Genomic DNA, 19,740 nt, shown 5'->3' with positions numbered 1-19,740 from the left:
TATAGATTCAATATGTAATAGCATTTATTAAATTAATATATAGGCGCGACTTTGCAAGTTGTTGGAATGATAATAATAAAACCAATAAAAAGAATGATCTTAATAAAGGAGATCAAGCAACACCCGATGTGATCAGCATCTAATTGGGTGGCCCTTGGCAAAACCGCCATTTGTTCACATAATTTCAAAAATTTGACTTGAGTTGGATGATTACGAGCAAAAATGTGACAATGGTGTACAAAATCTTAAACAACGTGGTCTTGTCGAGAGCAAAGAACCTCGCAGCTTCGAATTTTGGGCGGTTTCGGCAGACAACTGTTATGAGTGAAATCGATTTTTCACCCTCGAATATGTACACATCATTCATAACAGTTTGTAGTTTGCATGCCGCCATTACGATTTGGTCGTACCGTTCCAATATGGAGTCACACAGGTACACATTCACCAAAATGCAAACCTAAAAGCGAATTATTAGTGATACACTTTAGAGATAGTCCACTTCAGTACCCAACACAGGAGAAGAAATACAAATTCAAACAGAATCTGGAACAACTCAAAACGAAGATCGTTTTTAACCACGATGTCCAGGAATATAAGAGTTCTAAGCCCCGTCGAGAAGATGTCTAGGAGAGAGGCCCATCCGAAGATGTCGTTGAAGATTTTGACTGCATCCTCTAAGATGAACAAATCTTGTTTGGTCCTTCCGGGAATTTTCGGAAAGTCTTTGAGCGCGGCTCGCTGCAAAAGGTTGTTTTGATGGTGATACCGCGAAAGGAACATCTCTAGTATGATACAGCGCAAAACTAGGTAGAAAAATTGCAGATAAAATTCAATGCCCAGCACTAAACTGAACAGCATTTGAGCTGTGTTGCAATAGATTAAATACAGATAATTGTTGACCACGATTACAGATAATGCGATCAAGTGGGACATCACAAACTGCAAGTGATACAAATTTTGTTTGTTCTTGTAGCATTGAGTATGTTCAAGACATTTTAGCAATCTGAACCATGCAGAATGCTTCTGCAACTTCATGCTGACGAAAATGTAAGAGTTCTGTATTAGATATGTGAAAGCTACTGCCAGGGCCAGAATATATTGACTGTATGTCAAATTTGAATTGGATACACCAGTCAAAATAATGTTGCACCAAGTTAAAGATGTCACTGTGGCAAATATAAGATATCGGTAGAGTTTCTCAAAATTGTTCAAATTTCTCTGCTTGGTAGATGAGGGAGTTATTGACAAAATTCTTCCACATTTGAAAATGAGGTTTATAATTTTCAAATCCATTCTTGCTCAGTTAGTTTGAATCGACAACACCACCTTGACTACAATTTGGTTTAAATATCTCAATAGCAGGAAATTGAACATATAAAAGGTTGATGGATAAGATCACAACGCTAATGGAAAGAAATAGATTTTGTGATGGAACAGGAAATAATAAATATTTTTCTCTCTTTAGTGGAGTTGCTGTCCTAAGAACCAATTGCTTTAGAAATAATAGTAGATTATATCATAAAGAGTAAAATTGATTCTTTTTGTGCTTGAAGACCGAGACGAAGTCTAGGTCACAACTGGGCGAAGCTCAAAAAGACCTTCTACTCTGAATGGATTTTACTATACTATTTTATCTTCAAGCGGATCACAAAAAAAAATCAGAATTAAATTAATTTATTTCTTTTTGCTGCAGTTACAGGAATAATATAACAATTATCAAAGATACAATTTTCAAATATTAAGGCACCAGATATTCTTAGTTCTCTTAATGCAATATTATTAATACTTGATATTAATATGTATCAAAATCACTGTAGCCCAAACTGTCATAAAGGTCAATCCACTTACTCTAAGTATCTTCTTTTGGATGATTTTTAATTTGCAAGTCTTTGTTGATGTCGAGATAAAGAAAATCGCCTTGATCTGTGGAAAGCACGGGCCAGATAATATTCTGTAAGATCTCTGTAGGTTCCGGCGTGGGATTCCTATCGGACAAAAATGTAATACATGTGGTACCTTTCTTAGCACTTACTGATATTTTGCGAAATTCGTCCAAAGTTTTATAGGACGATTCCTAGTAATTAGATCATCTTCTGGATGCTAAGGCTCTCGGGTCTAACCCAGAATAAAAATGGCGAAATTCAACTCGTAAAATTATCAAAGCAAAAAGTTTTCGTAAAATTGAAAAATTAATCCGATAAAAAAAAATTCAAATCCATTTGAAGGAATTCAGCGTCTGAAACGGTTCCAATGGCTCGAAAAATCTTACAGTTATCAGCAAATAGCAATAATTTGGATCCGCGCAAAATTGTTTCAATGTCATTGACAAATACCGAAAACAGAAAAGGCCCCAGATGGGAACCTTGTGGTACCCCCGATGTCACCGAGATCCGTTTCGAGATAAAGTTTTTATATTTTACATATTGCGAGCGTCCTGACAAATAGGTGGATAACCATTGATATTACTGGATCAAGTATTGGTGTAATTTTGTCTTTCAAAATAGACTCAAAAATCTTAGGAATAATATTTAGAATTTTAAAACATACATAGGTCTATAATTTTCGGCATTAGATTTATGCCCGGATTTGTGGATGAGTGTAACGTAACTGACCCTCCAAGCGGCTGGGAATTCGCTTGTTCTTAAGGATTTGTTAAAGAGTATGAAGAGTGGGGGAGTTAGGGCCGCTGCGCAAAATTTCAACAATGTTCCAGGCAATCCATCGGGACCACCACCTTTATGTGTCTACTAAGTTCTCTGAGTTTTGTGTGGATTTCTTCTTTTGTAATCTCTATCCCCTTTCGTAATGTTCTCTGAGCAATATCTTCTAATTTAGGATCAATGAAATTATTATCCCGTACATGTGTTGTTACTACGTTCGAATATACTGCTTGGAAGCAATTAGCCAATAAATCAACCACGTCCTTGCCTCCTCTACCCCATTAATCCCCGCAACGCATCACCCCCGGTAGGCCGTGGCCAATTTTCTTTGAATTAATGTGATTCCAAAATGCTTTGACATTGATTTTTATATTTGCTTTTACTGTTCTTAAATATTTATTGTGGTTAGAGCGTTGCATGTCCTTAATTTTGATCTCAAGGCGGCAAAGATTGTATGATCTCTGTGACTTAACGTTTTCTTATAAGTTTTATGCGCATGATATTTATATTTCACAGAAAGCACGTCCCTGTATCAGCCCATTAGGTAGTTGTAGCAGATTTTTTTCAAAACTTACCAAGAAATTAACTTGGAACAGAATTATAACAAAAAACAACAAGTTGTCCAATATTTTGGCGCTGATTGACTTATCAGTATCAAAATGTCAATTATTTATTTGTCGACAAGATTAAACCAGATTTATGTTGCGTGATGTTGCATCCACGCAGATAGATTGAAGTGGTTATGATAAGAAACAATAATAATACAACCACCTCTCAAGATGGAATATTTGTTTTGAAAATGATAACGTATGTCACGTAGATATTGGGGAAATTTTGGTCGGCCTAAAAAAATATATAAATGACTTTCAATCTAGTAGCAATGATAAATAAATATTCATTTGTCATTACATATTTTAGATATAGATTTATTTAATATAGAAGTAAAGTAAAATGTTAGTAAAGTTTAAATAAATTTCCAAATGGAAAGATAAGTGGCCGCCAAGGTGCAATCTTCCAAGACAAGATCTACTAGTATTTTTGGGCAAAGTGCTGAATTTCCTTCGGTGACGTGCCAGGTGCTTTTTAAAATGTTGTTATCAAAGATTACGACGTTATAAAATAATATCATTCTTCTAGTTTGAATAAGTTCTATTTTGATACATGTAGAAATAAATATTCTTTGTGATGGAACAGAAAATAATAAATATTTTTTGTTATTTAGGGTGAAAAAATATTCCCAATGGTGGTAATTTTACAAATTTAATTTCAACTGAATTAGCACAAGCACAAAGCTGACGAGGCTGTACGAAATAGTGAACAATGTGGTTTTATCAACAAAGAAATATCTTGCGGCTTCGAACTTTGGACGGAGGTGTTCCATGGTATCCAGAAGGGAATTCAACTGTTTGTTTGCCGACGGCACACCTTGACAGTTAGTTTCCAGTTCGATCACCAAAGCCAAAAGTTGACCGTGCTTCTGTACAACGGAATCACACAATAACACATTCGCTATAACTCCGCTCTGGAATAAAACTATCAGTCAAATATTTTCAAAATTTAGAGCTCCACACCCAAATTAAAAGAAGGAAAGTAATTTGGTACAACGCATTGCAAATACTTCCTGGATTGGTTGATAAATGGAAGGTACTCTCCTTTGTGATCAAACTATCAATATGAATCCGGACGGAAGCGGAGAAAACATTCAAAAGGGTGGTCCATCCGAAAATATCGTTGAAGAGGTCGATCGCAGTTTTGATCAAGAACAAATTGTGGTTGATTTTTGTTACAATTTTGAACAGGTTGTGAAAATGTGCTTGTGATCTAGCTTTCAATATCAGACATTTCTGATGTTGGTACCTGCACTTCAGCATTTCTGATATGATGCAACGGAGTACCACGTAGAAGAGTTGATTGATTGATTTCAATACAAAGCAAAAAAAAATACCAACCGCGAACTTTATTGAGAAGAAAAAGGAATAAATGCAGATGCCAACAACTGTAAAAGAAAGTCCCACTAGTTGTGACATCACAAATTGTAAGTGGTACGACGCATATCTGTTTTTGTGGCAACGCACACGTTCCAGACATTGTATCATCTCGAACCATTTGGCACACTTCCTACATTTAACAATTATAAAAACGTAGAAGTCGTGCATGACGTATGTAACAAATAGTAGAGTCACCAAAATATATTTTGTACTGAGGGGTGTAGCATTAACTAATCTGATTCTAAAAAAGAAAAAGGTCAGACAACTTGCTAACAGTGTAAATATTAGAAAGCTGTAGAATTTCTGTAAACGAGTTGGTTTTTCACTCAGCCTGTCAGAACGAGGAGTTACCCAAAACATTCTTCCGTATCCAAAAATCACATTTATTATTTTTGTATCCATCTTATCCGATTCAACACTATCAAAATATTTTTGTTTTGCATATTCGGAGAAACCCTAATGACCTACATCTTGATAGTTCGAGAAAGAAAGAAACATACGTGCATCGTGGAAACTTTTAAACATGAATAAACAAATTTAACAAAAATATGTCTAAACCATTATTAATATGAAAATTGTATTTATTTAGAATATTGTATTGTAAAAGGTTCTAATTGCATATAAATTACTGTTTACGCTATGATCTGATTTTATCAAATTCGAAAAACAAAACTCGTTTGCCTGGAGTGCAATGTCTACGTCCACAACTTGCTGTAGCTGAAATTGCGTTAACAGCTTGAATTTAATTAATTAGTCGGAAAGAATCAAGAAACTTTATTGATAAATATATCAACAGCGACGAACTTAGCGTTATCAAATAAACTGTGTTGCAGTTTGTTCAAATAATTTTACAAATTTGACTTGAGTTGGATGATTACGAGCAAAAATGTGACAATGGTGTACAAAATCTTAAACAACGTGGTCCTGTCGAGAGCAAAGAACCTCGCAGCTTCGAATTTTGGGCGGTTTCGGCAGACAACTGTTATGAGTGAAATCGATTTTTCACCCTCGAATATGTACACATCATTCATAACAGTTTGTAGTTTGCATGCCGCCATTACGATTTGGTCGTACCGTTCCAATATGGAGTCACACAGGTACACATTTACCAAAATGCAAACCTGAAAGCGAATTATTAGTGATACACTTTAGAGATTGTCCACTTCGGTACCCAACACAGGAGAAGAAATACAAATTCAAACAGAATCTGAAACAACTCAAAACGAAGATCGTTTTTAACCACGATGTCCAGGAATATAAGTGTTCTAAGCCCCGTCGAGAAGATGTCTAGGAGAGAGGCCCAGCCGAAAATGTCGTTGAAGATTTTGACTGCATCCTCCAAGATGAACAAACGTTGTTTGGTCCTTTCGGGAATTTTCGGAAAGTTTTTGAGCGCGGCTCGCTGCAAAAGATTGTTTTGATGGTGGTACCGCGAAAGGAACATCTCTAGTATGATGCAGCGCAAAACTAGGTAGAAAAATTGCAGATACAGTTCAATGCACATCACTAAACTGAACAGCATTTGGGCTGTGTCAAAGTAAATTAAAGACAGATAATTATGGACCACGATTACAGATAATGCGATCAAGTGGGACATCACAAATTGCAAGTAATACAAATTTTGTTTGTTCCTGTAGCATTGAGTATATTCAAGACGCTCTAGTAATCTGAACCATGCAGAATGCTTCTGCAACTTCATGATGACAAAAATGTAAGAGTTGTGTATTGTATATGTGAAAGCTACGGCCAGGGCCAGAATATATTGACTGTGTGTAAAATACGAATGGGATACACCAGTCAAAAACATGTTGCACCAAGTAAAAGATGTCAGTGTGGCAACTATAACATATCCGTAGAGTTTCTCAAAATTGCTCAAATTTCTCTGCCTGGTAGACGAGGGAGTAATTGACAAAATTCTTCCACATTTGAAAATGAGGTTTATAATTTTCAAATCCATTCTTGCTCAGTTGGTTTGAATCGACAACACCACCTTGACTACTAGTTGGTTTAAATATTTCCAACAGCAGGAAATTGAACATACAAATGTTTGATGGATAAGATCAAAACGCGAATGGAACGAAATAGATTTTGTGATGGAACAGGAAGTAATAAATATTTTTCTATCTTTAGTGGAGTTGCTGTCCTAAGAACCAATTGCTTCAGACATAATAGTAGATTATATCATTAAGAGTAAAAGTGTCAAAGGCCAGAGATTGAAGACCGAGACGAAGTCGAGGTCGCAACTGGGCGAAGCACGAAAAGACCTTCTACTCTGAATGGATATTACTATACTATCTTCAAGCGGATCACAAAAAAAAATCGGATTTGAATTGATTTATTTCTTTTTGCTACAGTTACAGTAAAATGACAATTTTGAAAGATACAATTTTCCAATATTAATGCACCAGAGATTCTTAGTTCTCTTATTAGTACTTGATATTAATAAGTATCAAAATCACTGTAGCCCAAACTGTCATAAAGGTCAGTCCACTTGCTGTAAGTACTTTCTTTTGGATGATTTTTAATTTGTAGGTCTTTGTCGATGTCCAGATAAAGAAAATCGCCTTGATCTGTGGAAAGCACGGGCCAGGTAATATTCTGTAAGATCTCTGTAGGTTCCGGCGTGGGGTTCCTATCGGACAAAAATGTAATACATGTGGTACCTTTCTTACCACTTACTGATATTTTGCAAAATTCGTCCAAAGTTTTATGAGACGATTCCTAGTAATGAGATCATCTTCTGGATAAATACCATCATCGCAACCATTTCCAGAACAAAATAAGTACGAGAGTTCCGCACCATGACCGACACTTTCAGCACCATCATAATGGACGGGGCTACTTCCCAATTCTCCATCGTAAGAGAACTGGTAGAAATAGGTTTTGGCATATTTGGAAAATATTTCGGCGTGTTTGATTATGGATCTCGTGAATGAGGTATCACTAGAGTACTAGAGAGACAGTCACTACTAGTTGTGGTACGTAAAAGAAGGTACATACTCTAACGCCAGCTCCTAAATTATCAGCAAACGGTTCGCCTCCTGTGTAAATTTCTCTAATTAGACGCCCCATTTCGGCATGATCGACATCATCAACAATTTGCATATCATTTGGTACTATCAAATTTAGATCTTCATCCCAAGTTTCCGCCCAGGATTTAAATACATCTGGATCTGATCACAAACATCGTAGTTATTTTAATATCCCAAATGTTCGACCACATACCTTGATTGAAGAATAAACTCTCTTCAGAGTTGAAGCCCATCAGTGTAGGTACTGCTACAACATTACCAGCTTGGAGCAGACCAAACATTTTCTTGGTGAGAAATGCGTCTGTGTTCTTCGCCTCAATAACAGGCGCCCACATGACCCCCTGTGAAACATCCATATCCCATGCTGGAGTCACCTGTAGTACCTCGTCATGCCACACACATTTATTTTCTTTGCCAAATCAATCTCACCAAATTATCATACTCTCCTGCAGCCGTATTTAGCTCTTCAGCATCAACACTCTGCAAGAACTGGAGTAAAGCTTCAGAATCACTACTACTCTCAAATGTAGAGTTCAAAAGCGCTGCAGTTCCAAAAGCGATGCTTCTTGAATTTCGCTGAAACATCCCCGTACACAAAAAAGAACCGCTTTCTAGGATGACACCTCGGAAGAGTCCTACAACAAAAATTTATTGTTCCAAATATTCTGTTGTTAACTGTACCACCTTCTGAATTTTGGTTGAGTAAATGGTAAGCGCAAGACCCTGAGCCTGCACTTTCTCCAAAAATGGTTATCTGGTCAGGATTGCCACCAAACAAATGAATGTTGTCATGGGTCCACTGAATTGCGAGTAGTTGGTCCTTCAGACCATTGTTACCGGAAATTACGTCGTCTTGGGTCGATAGAAATCCTGCAAGTACCTTTTGTAAAGTAGTACTAATATAATGTTTTTTTTTACCGAAAGGTCCCAATCGATAGTTGACTGTGACCAGGACTACATCGTTGTTGACAAAGAGATCAGGTGGTGCGTCCATGCTGGAACCTACCGCAAATGCTCCACCATGTATATAAAACATGACAGCTAAAGACACATTGTCTCCATTCACGGGCAGCTACAAATGGTACTACAGAATAGTTTGAAGAAATGATTAGTAACCAAGTACCTCTGGGGTAAAGACATTGACAAAGAGACAGTCTTCAGAATGGGATCCACCTGGTAGCGATTGGAAACAACTGACATCTAAATGTGTAGTGTTGAGAGTACCGTCCCAGTCTTGAGCCGGTTGAGGTGCCTAAAGTATCACTTTATTTTCAACCACATACTCAAAATTATAAATACCTTAAATCTCAAAGCCCCGACGGGTGGAGATGCGTAAGGAATTTTTTCAAAAGCAAAGTACGACTTGTTTGCAAATGTTGTATCTTCACGTCCTTGTATCAGCCCATTAGGTAGTTGTACCAGTGGGTCAGCGATCTGTTTTTTAATCGTGCGGATAAATAGTATCTCGGTTTTTTTCAAAACTTACCAAAAAATTAACTTGGAACAGAATTACAACATAAAACAACAACATTTTGGCGCTGATTGACTTATCAGTACCAAAATATCAATTTATATGTCGACAAGATTAAACCTCAGTTATGTTACGTGATGTTGCATCTATGCAGATAGATTGAAGTGGTCATGATAAGAAAAAATAATAATACAGCTACCTCTCAAGATGGAGTATTTGTTGTGAAAATGATAACGTATGTCACGTAGGTTTTGGGAAAATTTTCGTCGGCTTAAAAATAAATATAAATGACTTTCGATCTAGTAGCAATGATAAACAAATATCTATTTGTCATTACATATTTTAGATGTAATCTAATTAATTAAACTAATTTATGAATAATTTGTGCTTTGTTAAAACGTGTCAAGTAAGCCAAGGACAAACGACATTGATGACATTTATTACAAGATTCTGCTGGTTCATTATAAATTTTTACAACGACAAGAAAGAGATGTTCATATTTCTTTGAACTGGATCATGACGAGCAGAAACGTGGTCAACGAATTAAGCACGCTAAAAAGAGTAGATCTATCGACGGAAAAAAATCTGGCGGCTTTAAATTTTGGACGATTATATGTCACAACATCGATAAAAACTTGAATTTCTTTCTTTTCGTAAGAAGACAACATCGTTTCCAGTCTATAAGCTTCTGCCAAAATTTCGTCGTACTTTTTCAAAATATAATCACACAGCAAAATAGTGGACAATGTTCCAATCTAAAATCAGCAGGATGTAACACAACCAAAAGGACAACAAGATTGCTTTACCCAAGTTGTCAGAATGTAGCAAACGTCGTAGTAGAAGAGCGAAATGCTCTTCGTCACCAACATATCCAGTTGTTTGATCATGACGTCTATGTAAACCAAGGTTTTCGACGCACTACTAAATATATTGAACAGAATCGTCCATCCGAAGGTGTCGTTGAATATGTTGACACTTTTCTTCAATGCGACGATGCTGAACTTGATCTTCTTCAGAATCTTTTCCATCTTCTTTGGGTGCAACTGTCTTCTAGCTTTCGTTACGTCTGAAAGAGTTTGTCTGAGATGCTCCTACCTCGCCAGCAACAAGAGAAGAAGAATCGTGACGAAAACAAGATAGAAAATTTGAATGTAATTTTGGTAAAACCCGGGGCCACTCATTGCGAAGTAAGCAAGACCGACTCTTTTGAGACCAACGTAAAGGCCGAAACAAAACAAACAACAATAGATGAGTTGTGAAGCAATGAAGATCAACTTGAGTGGGACTCTTTGAGATGTAAATTGAACATCACCAAGGCCCTCGATCAGGCGGAAGAAGTTACTTCGTCTTAGTCTCATCACCAAGACCACAACGTAGAAGACGTAGAAGATATAATTCAATTGGAACAAAATGGCCAACACCAATTGTATAGGTGTCAAGATGGCGTACTGCGTTCTGTAGACAAAAGCACTCAAAATGAAACTTACAACGTAGACGACAAAAACACAAAGTTCGTAGAGTTTTTGCAAACAGTGCGGATTGTGGTTGTTCATCGACGATGGAGTCAGCGCCGCGAACTTGCCGAAAGTGAAAATTGTTTCGATTATTTCCAGATCCATCAGTACAGACCAGCGGTTTCGAGAAATTTAGGGCACGCGTGATAATATCAGATCATAATTCCGTAGGAAATTACCAGAAAAAAATATGTTGACAACAAAGCTATCTAATTAGTTTATTTTCGAAAACACAAAATATTAGACCTGGAATTGTACTCCCACAACTTCTAGATTATAGCGATGAAGGGTTTCTTTCCATCTTGATATGAGCTTTCATTTGTTGATTATCAACAAACTATAGATCAGTTTACGTGATAGATAATTGGTACTGGAATGACGAAAGCGTTCATATTTTGGATCTTTTCTAAATAAAAGATAAGACCACGTCGCTATACCCAACACAGGAGAATACTTTTCTGTCTTAAGTGGAGTTGCTCTCCTAAGATCCAATTGCTTTAGAGATAATACGTAGTAGATTATATCATTAAGAGTAAGTCTTTTTGCGTTAAGGCCAGAGATTGAAGACCGAGACGAAGTCGAGGGCGGCAACTGGGTGAAACACAAAAAGACCTTCTACTCTAAATGACATACAGTGTGTCCCCGGATAGGTGAAATGATTCTTGTAAAAGATAAAAAATTCTCGAATTAAATTTTCATTTTCTGGGGTTCAACCCTGCTTGGTTAAAGACTAATTTCTATCATAATTTTAGTTTTGAAAAATTAAGTATGCCTTGGAAATTTTCAAAAAAAACTATTTTTCTGTAGAGAAGTGCCTTTTATGTGACAAATACGACAAAAAGTTATTAAGAAGATTTGTTTATAATCAATATCTAGGCGCCTATATCAAATTTCAAAATCATCGGCCATCTATGAATTTTCTTTTTTTTTTTTAATGTTTATTTCACAAATCAAAGAAATTTATTTTTAACACTTCTCTTATTATTAGTAAAAAAAAATTCACACTTAGTTACTACAAGTTACTAGCTTAACACTAATAAGTTATAATTAAATAAAAGTAAATTAAAACCTTAGAGTAAATGGAAAAAAAATGAAAAATCATAATTGGCCGATGATTTTTAAATTTTGTCTAGGGACCTATATGTTGATTCTAAACAACTTTTGTTAATAACTTTTTGTCGTATTTACCACATAAATGGCACTTTACTCTACAGAAAAATAGATTTTTTGAAAATTTCCAAGGCATACTTGACTTTTCAAAACTAAAATTATGTTAAAAGTTAGTCTTTAACCAAGCAGGGCTAAACCCCACACTGTATACTATTTTATCTTCAAGCAGATCACAAAAAAATATCGGACTTAAACTAAACTGAAGTCTAAAGTTTACTTTTTAACGTTGAACGGCCATCATGTTATTTTTGATTTTGAGGATTTGAAGTGTTTCAAGTCCTGTTAAAAAAAAAAAAATACTTCAACCGTTTCCATAAAAATACAAAAAAAGGGGCGATTTTTCAGCGCTTGAATATAGAAAACCTATTTCTAACGGGGGTACTATACCGAGGAAATTTTACAAATTTAATTAGAACTGAATTAGCACAAGCAGGAACGTGACGATGCTGTACAAAATAGTGAACAATATGGTTTTGTCAACGGAGAAAAATCTTGCGGCTTTGAACTTTGGACGAAGATGTTCGATGGTGTCCAGAAGCGAATTCAGCTGTTCGTTTGCCGACGGCGCACCCTGATTGGTTGTTTCCAATTCGCTCACCAGAACTAAAAGTTGATCGTGCTTCTGTAGAACGGAATCACACAATAACAGATTTGCTAAAACTCCGCTCTGGAAAAAGACCGTCAGTAAAATATTTAGAAAATCTAGAGCTCCACACCCAAATTATAAGAAGGAGGGTAATTTGGTACAACGCACTGCAAATACTTGCTGAATCTGTTGACAAATATAGGGAAATACCCTTTTTGATAACATTATCAAGATGAGTCAGAGTCCTGACAAAAGTGGAGAAAATATTCAAGACGGTGGTCCACCCGAAAATATCGTTGAAGAGGTCAATCGCATTCTTCATCAAGAACAAATTGTGTTTGATTTTTGTTACAATCTTGAACAGGTTGTGACAGTGTGTTTGTGATCCAGCTCTCAAAACCAGATATTTCTGAAGGTGGTACCTGCACAGCAGCATTTCCAATATGATGCACTGGAGTGCCACGTAGAACAGTTGCAACTCGATTTCAATACAAATCAGGAACATACCAATCGCGATCGTTGTGTTGAAGAAAAATAAATAAATACAGATGCCAGCAAGTGTGAAAAAAAATCCTGCCAGTTGTGACATCACAAATTGTAAATGGTACGACATATATCTGTTTTTGTGGCACGGTACGCGTTCGAGACATCGTACCATCTGGAACCATTTGGCACACTTGCAGAATTTAACAATTATCAAAACGTAGAAGTCGTGCATGACCTGTGTAACTATTAGTAAAACAGTTAAAATATATTGAGTACTGAATGGTCTACTGTTATCTAATCGTAAACCAAAAAAATATAAGTTAACACCACTTGCTAATAGTGTAAATATTAGAATGCTGTAGAATTTTTGCAAACGAGTTGGTTTTTCACTCAGTCTGTCAGGATGAGGAGTTAACCCTAAGATTCTTCCGTATCCAAAAATCACATCTATTATTTTTGTGTCCATTTTATCCAACTCAACACAATCAAATTTTTTAAAACTTTTTCTCACATTTGGAGAGACCCTAATGGCCTACGTTTTGATAGTTCAAGAAAACAAAAAAGATACTTGCTTCGTGGAAACGTTTAGACATCAATAGCTAAGTTCTAACGAAAATACGTTTGACCCATTGATTATTATTATTAATATGAAAATGTGATTAGAACACCGTATCGTAAATCGTTCTAATTGAAATTAAATTACTGTTTACGTTGCGATCCGATTTTATCAAATCCAAGAAACAGTAGTATATGGAGAACGGTAAAGACAATATACCGATCGAAGACAATTCTTTGGAGCCCAGCAACGACTCCAATTATTGTCTGAGATCTAGAACAGGCAATGCGATATGTGTTATCCTTCACATCATGTTGCCATATGTCGATTTTTGTATTGCGTTTCTATTGCAATCTGCAAACACAAACAAAAACAATTTTATCGATAATGACGATACACAGGGCTTTTAGATAGTCCATTACAAATGCATCAAAAAGTAATTTCTTCATTGGCCAACTCCAGTCGTTGTAACTGCATTTAAAACATAGAAAATAGCATTTTATCAAATACAAAAGCACAAAAACTGAGCAACTTTATGCAGTTAACTGCGTACATTTTAACAGAAGACTTCCTGTTGCTACGATCCATATTATCAAGACATCAGTGCCAACAACTGGCAAAAGATGGATCTGAGTGCAATTAATTTTATTTTCCGATTTGGAAACATCTTTTCATTAACTCCACATTCCACAAGATTGAAAAGAAATTTACCTCGTCATCTGAAAATTCGAAGCGCTTTCGTATTCACCTTGTTAACAATTTTTGTTTGTTGCATCCTCTCTGTCAGGAGGGTCCATTTCGGCAGATTGAGTCTTACGCAGTTGTCTATGATAGTCTTGTCAATTGCTACCGAGTGCCTCTACAACGCTTACATCTTTATCATAGTAAAAATCTACAAGCACATCAAGTGGGCTAAATTGCTAAAATATCTTCAACAGACTCATTGTCACAACAACAAAATCAAGACATATTATTTGCAATTTGTGACATCGCAACTGGTCGTGTTAAGTATTTTAATAGCAGAAATCTGTATTGCCTTGCTTATTTTCGAAGGAAGTGTCATCTTGCCGATCATCTGGATCTGGATTTCGACTTATCTTCAAATTTTCGATGCAACTTTGCGGTGCATCATCCTGCAAATGGTACTGTCGAGGTACCAATATCAAAACTTTGTATTTAAACGCGCTTCATCCCATAAATTGGACTACTACTCCTTGTTAAAAATCTTAAGGGGAACCAAGAAGAATATGTTTATTTTGAAAAATGCAGTCGAAATCTATAACGACATGTTTGGCTGGACGACACTTTTTAACATCTTCGTCGCCTCCTTCCGAACTCTCTTCAACATCGATATACTTCTGAGACGTGACGGTACTTTCCGTTTAGCCAATGGTTCCGGGAATACTTTTAATGTAATTTTTCACTTGACGGTAATTTTCATTGGTTGGGTAAATCATCTTGTCTTTTATCTTGCACAATTCTTTAATTTCATTTTTTAGGTTGGAATATTTACAAATGTATTTCTGTGCGATTCCGTGGTGCAAGAATATGAAGATATTTTGGGGTTGGCGCGTAAAGGGGAAGACATCTGCGAGTGTGTCTTGGGTGGTAGCAAGGAGTTTACATCCCTAGCTGAATTTATTCTGCAAAATCGTCCAGAATTTAATGCGGCAAGATTTTTCCCCATTGATAAGTCTATGTTATTCGGGATTTTGAACGTTGGTATTACATTTCTGCTTGTAATAATTCAATTTAAGCTAAATCCATAAAAATAGCTCAATAGGTTTTGTAATACAAAGGAATGCCAGAAGCTAAAACAAAACTTGAGTCGAAAATCGCGCCTTTGTGTATCTCCATAGAGACGATTAAAGTTTCATTTTTTTTGAGCGGAGTAGAAGTGTCTCTCTTTCTGCTTCGCCCAGTTGTCTCTGGGCTTGGTACAAAAAGAGACACTTCTACTCTTAATGATATAATACTATTATTTCCTTACACTACTTGTTCAATGTTTGTAAACCTGTAATAAAACTAAGAAGAATGCAATCGAAGAATCCAGCATTTTAAATAAGACAGATCTATCAACTGAGAAGAATCGGGCAATTCTAAATCTTGGTAGATTATTCTGCACAAAATCGATAAAAGCTTCCAGTTCTTCGCATTCGCTCAAGCTCAAATTTGCAAGAGCTTCCAGTCGATACGTCAGGGTCAACACTTCATTTGACTGTTTCAAAATGTCATCGCACAACAAAACCACAGATACCACACCCATCTGAAATGATTTGTTTGGTAACTTGGTAAATATAATGTGGAATTTTACCCAAAGTGTCGCGGTGAAGCCAAGTTCGTAAACGAAGTACAAGAAGCTCTCGTCCTGCGCCAAGCTCTGCTTCAATTTTTGATTGTAAAGTGGCTGAAGACAGAATAGAATTCTGGTTACTCCACACAAAATGGCGCTAAGAATCGTCCACCCGAAGAGGTCGTTGAAAGCATCAACAGTTCTTCTCAAGACAAAGAGTGTACGTTTTAAGTTTTTCAAAGCCGGTTTCAACTGGGTGGGATTGGGGTGTTTGCAAATTTTTGTTACATGCAAGAGCATAGTGGTGTGGTGTTGGTACCGTGACAGTACCATTTTGAGAACCACGCAAGCACAAATCGTATAGAAAAATTGCGACAGTTTCTCAAAATGTGCCGGTATTGCCAAGGCAAATTCGTACAAACCAAAATAATTAATTAGTCGGAAAGAATCAAGGAACTCCATTGATAAATACGTCAAGAGTGACGAGCTGAGCATTATCAAGTAAACTGTGTTGCGGTTTCGGGGTATTTTGACATTTCTGAGATTCTGGATCAATGTGAACCAGCGCTTTCGATGCAGGCCCATGACAATTATCAAAATGTAAAATTGGACCATACAGTTGTAGAAGAATATATAAATTGTCAAGGTCAAGCGGCTGGGGCTTAGTACAGTATGATAAGATATGATATTGTAGTTGTGAATTGTAACCCCAACCAAGTATAGAGCAAATATCAAAAAACTGTAGTATCTTTGTAAATGGTTTAACTTCTTCCTCTTGGACGAAGGCGGAGTCAGCGCAAATATTTTTCCAAATTTGTAGAGAATTTCAATTATTTCCAAATCCATGATTATACTGTTGTAACTGGTTGTAGTTTTAGATGTAAAGTAAGATTCTTTTTTTTTGTAAACACATTGTCTGCATAATAGACCTTTTATGAAATCAATAATGAAGTAATTTTCTAGAAGGTCGGGTTTTAAGTAAGAACAACAAAAACAACTAGAATGATTTATTTTGTCAACGTAATCGTTAGAACTTGTTCGTAACAATACAATACTTTAATAGAGATCGTCAACAATATTGAAAACCAATGGGGGACATATAAAATCGATGTTTAAATAGATGACAACAAAGGTAGCTCGGTGGCCGCATGGCTGTCGGAGACAGTGCTCCGAGGTCGCGGTCCCGGCGCTAGTGGGTTCGAATCTCACCGAAGGGGGAGGATTTTTTCCAAGGAAGGAACCTCCGCCGGGCCATGGATGTGTGTGTATGTCTTTCAGGGGCTGACGGTATGGTGGTGGAAGGAAGAGCGACACTCTTCCGACACCACCGCGAGGGCAGCAGGGTTCAAATCCCAGGCTGGATGGGCCTCCCATGGATGTAGTGCTGTCCAGGAAGGAAAAAGGAGAAGAGAGGGTGGGCGTGGGTGGCCGGGGAAAGTACCCCGGAGCCCCGCCGCACATAGGAAAAAAAAGAGAGGAAAAAACAAGCTGACCGCAAGGTACCTGAGAGGTCAATGGTGAAAAGGGAAGGGCTAACAAAAAAAAAATAGATGACAACAATTGGAATGATAATAAAAACAATACAAAGAATAATTTTAGTAATAGAGATTAAGCAACATCCGATGCGGTCAGCATTTGGATGGGTGGCCGTTGGCAATACCCCAGTCTGTTAAAATAATTTTACAAATTTGACTTGAGCTGGATGATTACGAGCAAAAACGTGACAATGGTGTACAAAATCTTAAGCAACGTGGTCTTGTCGAGAGCAAAGAACCTCGCAGCTTCAAATTTTGGGCGGTTTCTGCAGACCACTGTTACGAGTGACCTTTCACCCTTCAATATGTACACCTGGCTCATCACACTTTCCAGTCTGCACGCCGTCATTACTATATGATCATAGCGTTTCAATATGGAGTCAGCCAGGCACACATTTACCAAAATACAACCCTGAAAGCGAATTATTAGTAACACACTTAAGAGTTGGTTCAATTTGGTACCCAGTACAAGAGAAGAAACATAAATTGGAATATGACGACGAATAACTCAAAATTAAGATCTTTTTTAACCGCGATGTCCAGGGTTATAAGAGTTCTAATTGCCGTCGAGAAGATGTCCAGAAGAGAGGCCCATCCGAAGATGTCGTTGAAGATTTTGACTGCATCTTCCAAGATGAACAAATCTTGTTTGGTCCTTTTGGGAATTTTCGGAAAGTTTTTGAGCGTGGCTCGCTGCAAAAGGTTGTTTTGATGGTGGTACCGCGAAAGCAACATCTCTAGTATGATGTAGCGCAAAACTAGGTAGAAATATTGCAGATAAAATTCAATACACATTATTAAATTGAACAGGATTCGGGTTGTGTCGTAATAGATTAAATAAAGATAATTGTTGACCACGATTACAGATAATGCGATCAAGTGGGACATCACAAACTGCAAGTGATACAAATTTTGGTTGTTTTTGTGGCACTGAGTATATTCAAGACGTTGTAGCAATTTGAACCATTGAGAATGCTTCTGCAATCTAATGATGATGAAAACGTAAAAGTTATGCATTGTGTATATAGAAATTCCTGCCACGGCCAGAATGTACTGGCTGTATGTCAAATACGAATTGGATACTCCAGTCCAAAACATGTTGTACCAAGTAAAAGATGTCACTGTGGCAAATATTAAATATCCGTAAAGTTTCTCAAAATTGTTCAAATTTCTCTGCGAGGTAGATGAGGGAGTTATTGACAAAATTCTTCCACATTTGAAAATGACGTTTATTATTTTCAAGTCCATTCTTGTTCAGTCAGTCTGAATCGACAACACCACCTTGACTACAGTTTCGTTTAAATATCTCAACAGCAGGAAATTAAAGCAACGGAAAGTGAGTAAAAATAATATCATTGGAATGAGTTCTATTTTGAAACATGTGGAAATAAATACATTCCTTGGTGGAACAGGAAATTATACATATTTATTTCTCTAGTGGAGTTGCTTTCACTTCTAGACATTTTGTTGGTACCTTCGCAGCAGTAGGTATTTATAAGGTGGTGCCATGGAGTACCACGTAGAACAGTTGCAAATTGATTTCAATACAACTCAGGTTCAAATAATTTTTACGAGGGCCGCCTAATATCTATTGTTTACTGTTGCGACGCAGAGCACATGCGAGCCACCTCACAAATTACAAATAATAATTTCAAAAAATATCAGTTGACAACTTCTTTCAAAATTACAGTGTGTAGATGATTATTGGTATGAAAATCAGTACAGTAAAGAAAAACTCCAACAATTCTAACTGCATTTAAATTATTGTTTACTCCACACTGCCCTTAACGATATAAACATTCAACAACTTTACACAATCAACATTTACTTGTTTTCTTTCAAAACAGCTTTCTGTTGTCACGATTTCTTTTTTGGTCACAACTTGAGTCAACCTGACGAAAAATGGATCTGAGCGCAATGAATTTGATTTTCCGATTTGGAAACATCTTTTCATTAACTCCACCCTCGACAAGATTGAAGAGAAATTTACCTCTTCATCATAAAATTCGCAGCTTCTTCGTATTCACCGTTTTAATGATCAATATCTTTTACAATATCTACGCCAGGAGGGTATCTTACAGCAAGCTAAGTATCACGCAAGTGTCTATGGTCGCCTTGACAAACATCATCGACTGCCTCCACAACTCTTACATATTCGTAATCATAAAAATCTACAAGCAGATCAAGTGGGTTAAATTGCTAAAATATCTTCAACGCACTCCTTGCCACAAGAACAAAACCAAGACGTATTATTTGCAGTTTGTGACATCACAACTTTTCGTATCATCTATTTTGATAGCACAAAACAGTACTGCCTCATTATTCTTCGATTTAAATGTTCTCCGAGCCACTATCACAATTTGCATTAAGACTTATCTACAGTTTTTTGATGCGACCTTGCGGTGCATCATCCTGCAGATGGTACTGTCGAGGTACCAATATCAACATT

General features: G+C 36.7%; 2 protein-coding genes across 2 annotated transcripts; both read right to left on the bottom strand.

Moving 5' to 3' along the window:
- Positions 1–6,967: 6,967 nt before the first annotated feature.
- LOC138128082 (carboxylic ester hydrolase-like) lies at positions 6,968–9,300 on the bottom strand. The gene is made up of 10 exons (XM_069044277.1): positions 9,167–9,300; positions 8,980–9,114; positions 8,804–8,932; positions 8,599–8,752; positions 8,365–8,550; positions 8,110–8,315; positions 7,874–8,054; positions 7,649–7,821; positions 7,328–7,599; positions 6,968–7,280 (listed from the first exon to the last, which is right to left on the bottom strand). The coding sequence occupies exons 1-10, from the start codon at positions 9,209–9,211 to the stop codon at positions 7,088–7,090; spliced, it is 1,674 nt and encodes a 557-aa protein (XP_068900378.1). The 5' UTR covers positions 9,212–9,300; the 3' UTR covers positions 6,968–7,087.
- Positions 9,301–9,645: 345 nt separating this feature from the next.
- LOC138129475 (uncharacterized) lies at positions 9,646–10,770 on the bottom strand. Its single transcript, XM_069045770.1, has 3 exons — positions 10,464–10,770; positions 9,958–10,217; positions 9,646–9,906 (listed from the first exon to the last, which is right to left on the bottom strand). Exons 1-3 carry the CDS (start codon positions 10,768–10,770, stop codon positions 9,646–9,648), a joined length of 828 nt encoding a protein of 275 aa, XP_068901871.1.
- Positions 10,771–19,740: the final 8,970 nt, after the last annotated feature.

This window comes from Tenebrio molitor, chromosome 4 (assembly GCF_963966145.1).
Source record: "Tenebrio molitor chromosome 4, icTenMoli1.1, whole genome shotgun sequence".
NCBI lineage: Eukaryota > Metazoa > Arthropoda > Insecta > Coleoptera > Tenebrionidae > Tenebrio > Tenebrio molitor.
This window is presented reverse-complemented; position numbering and strand designations above follow the sequence as displayed.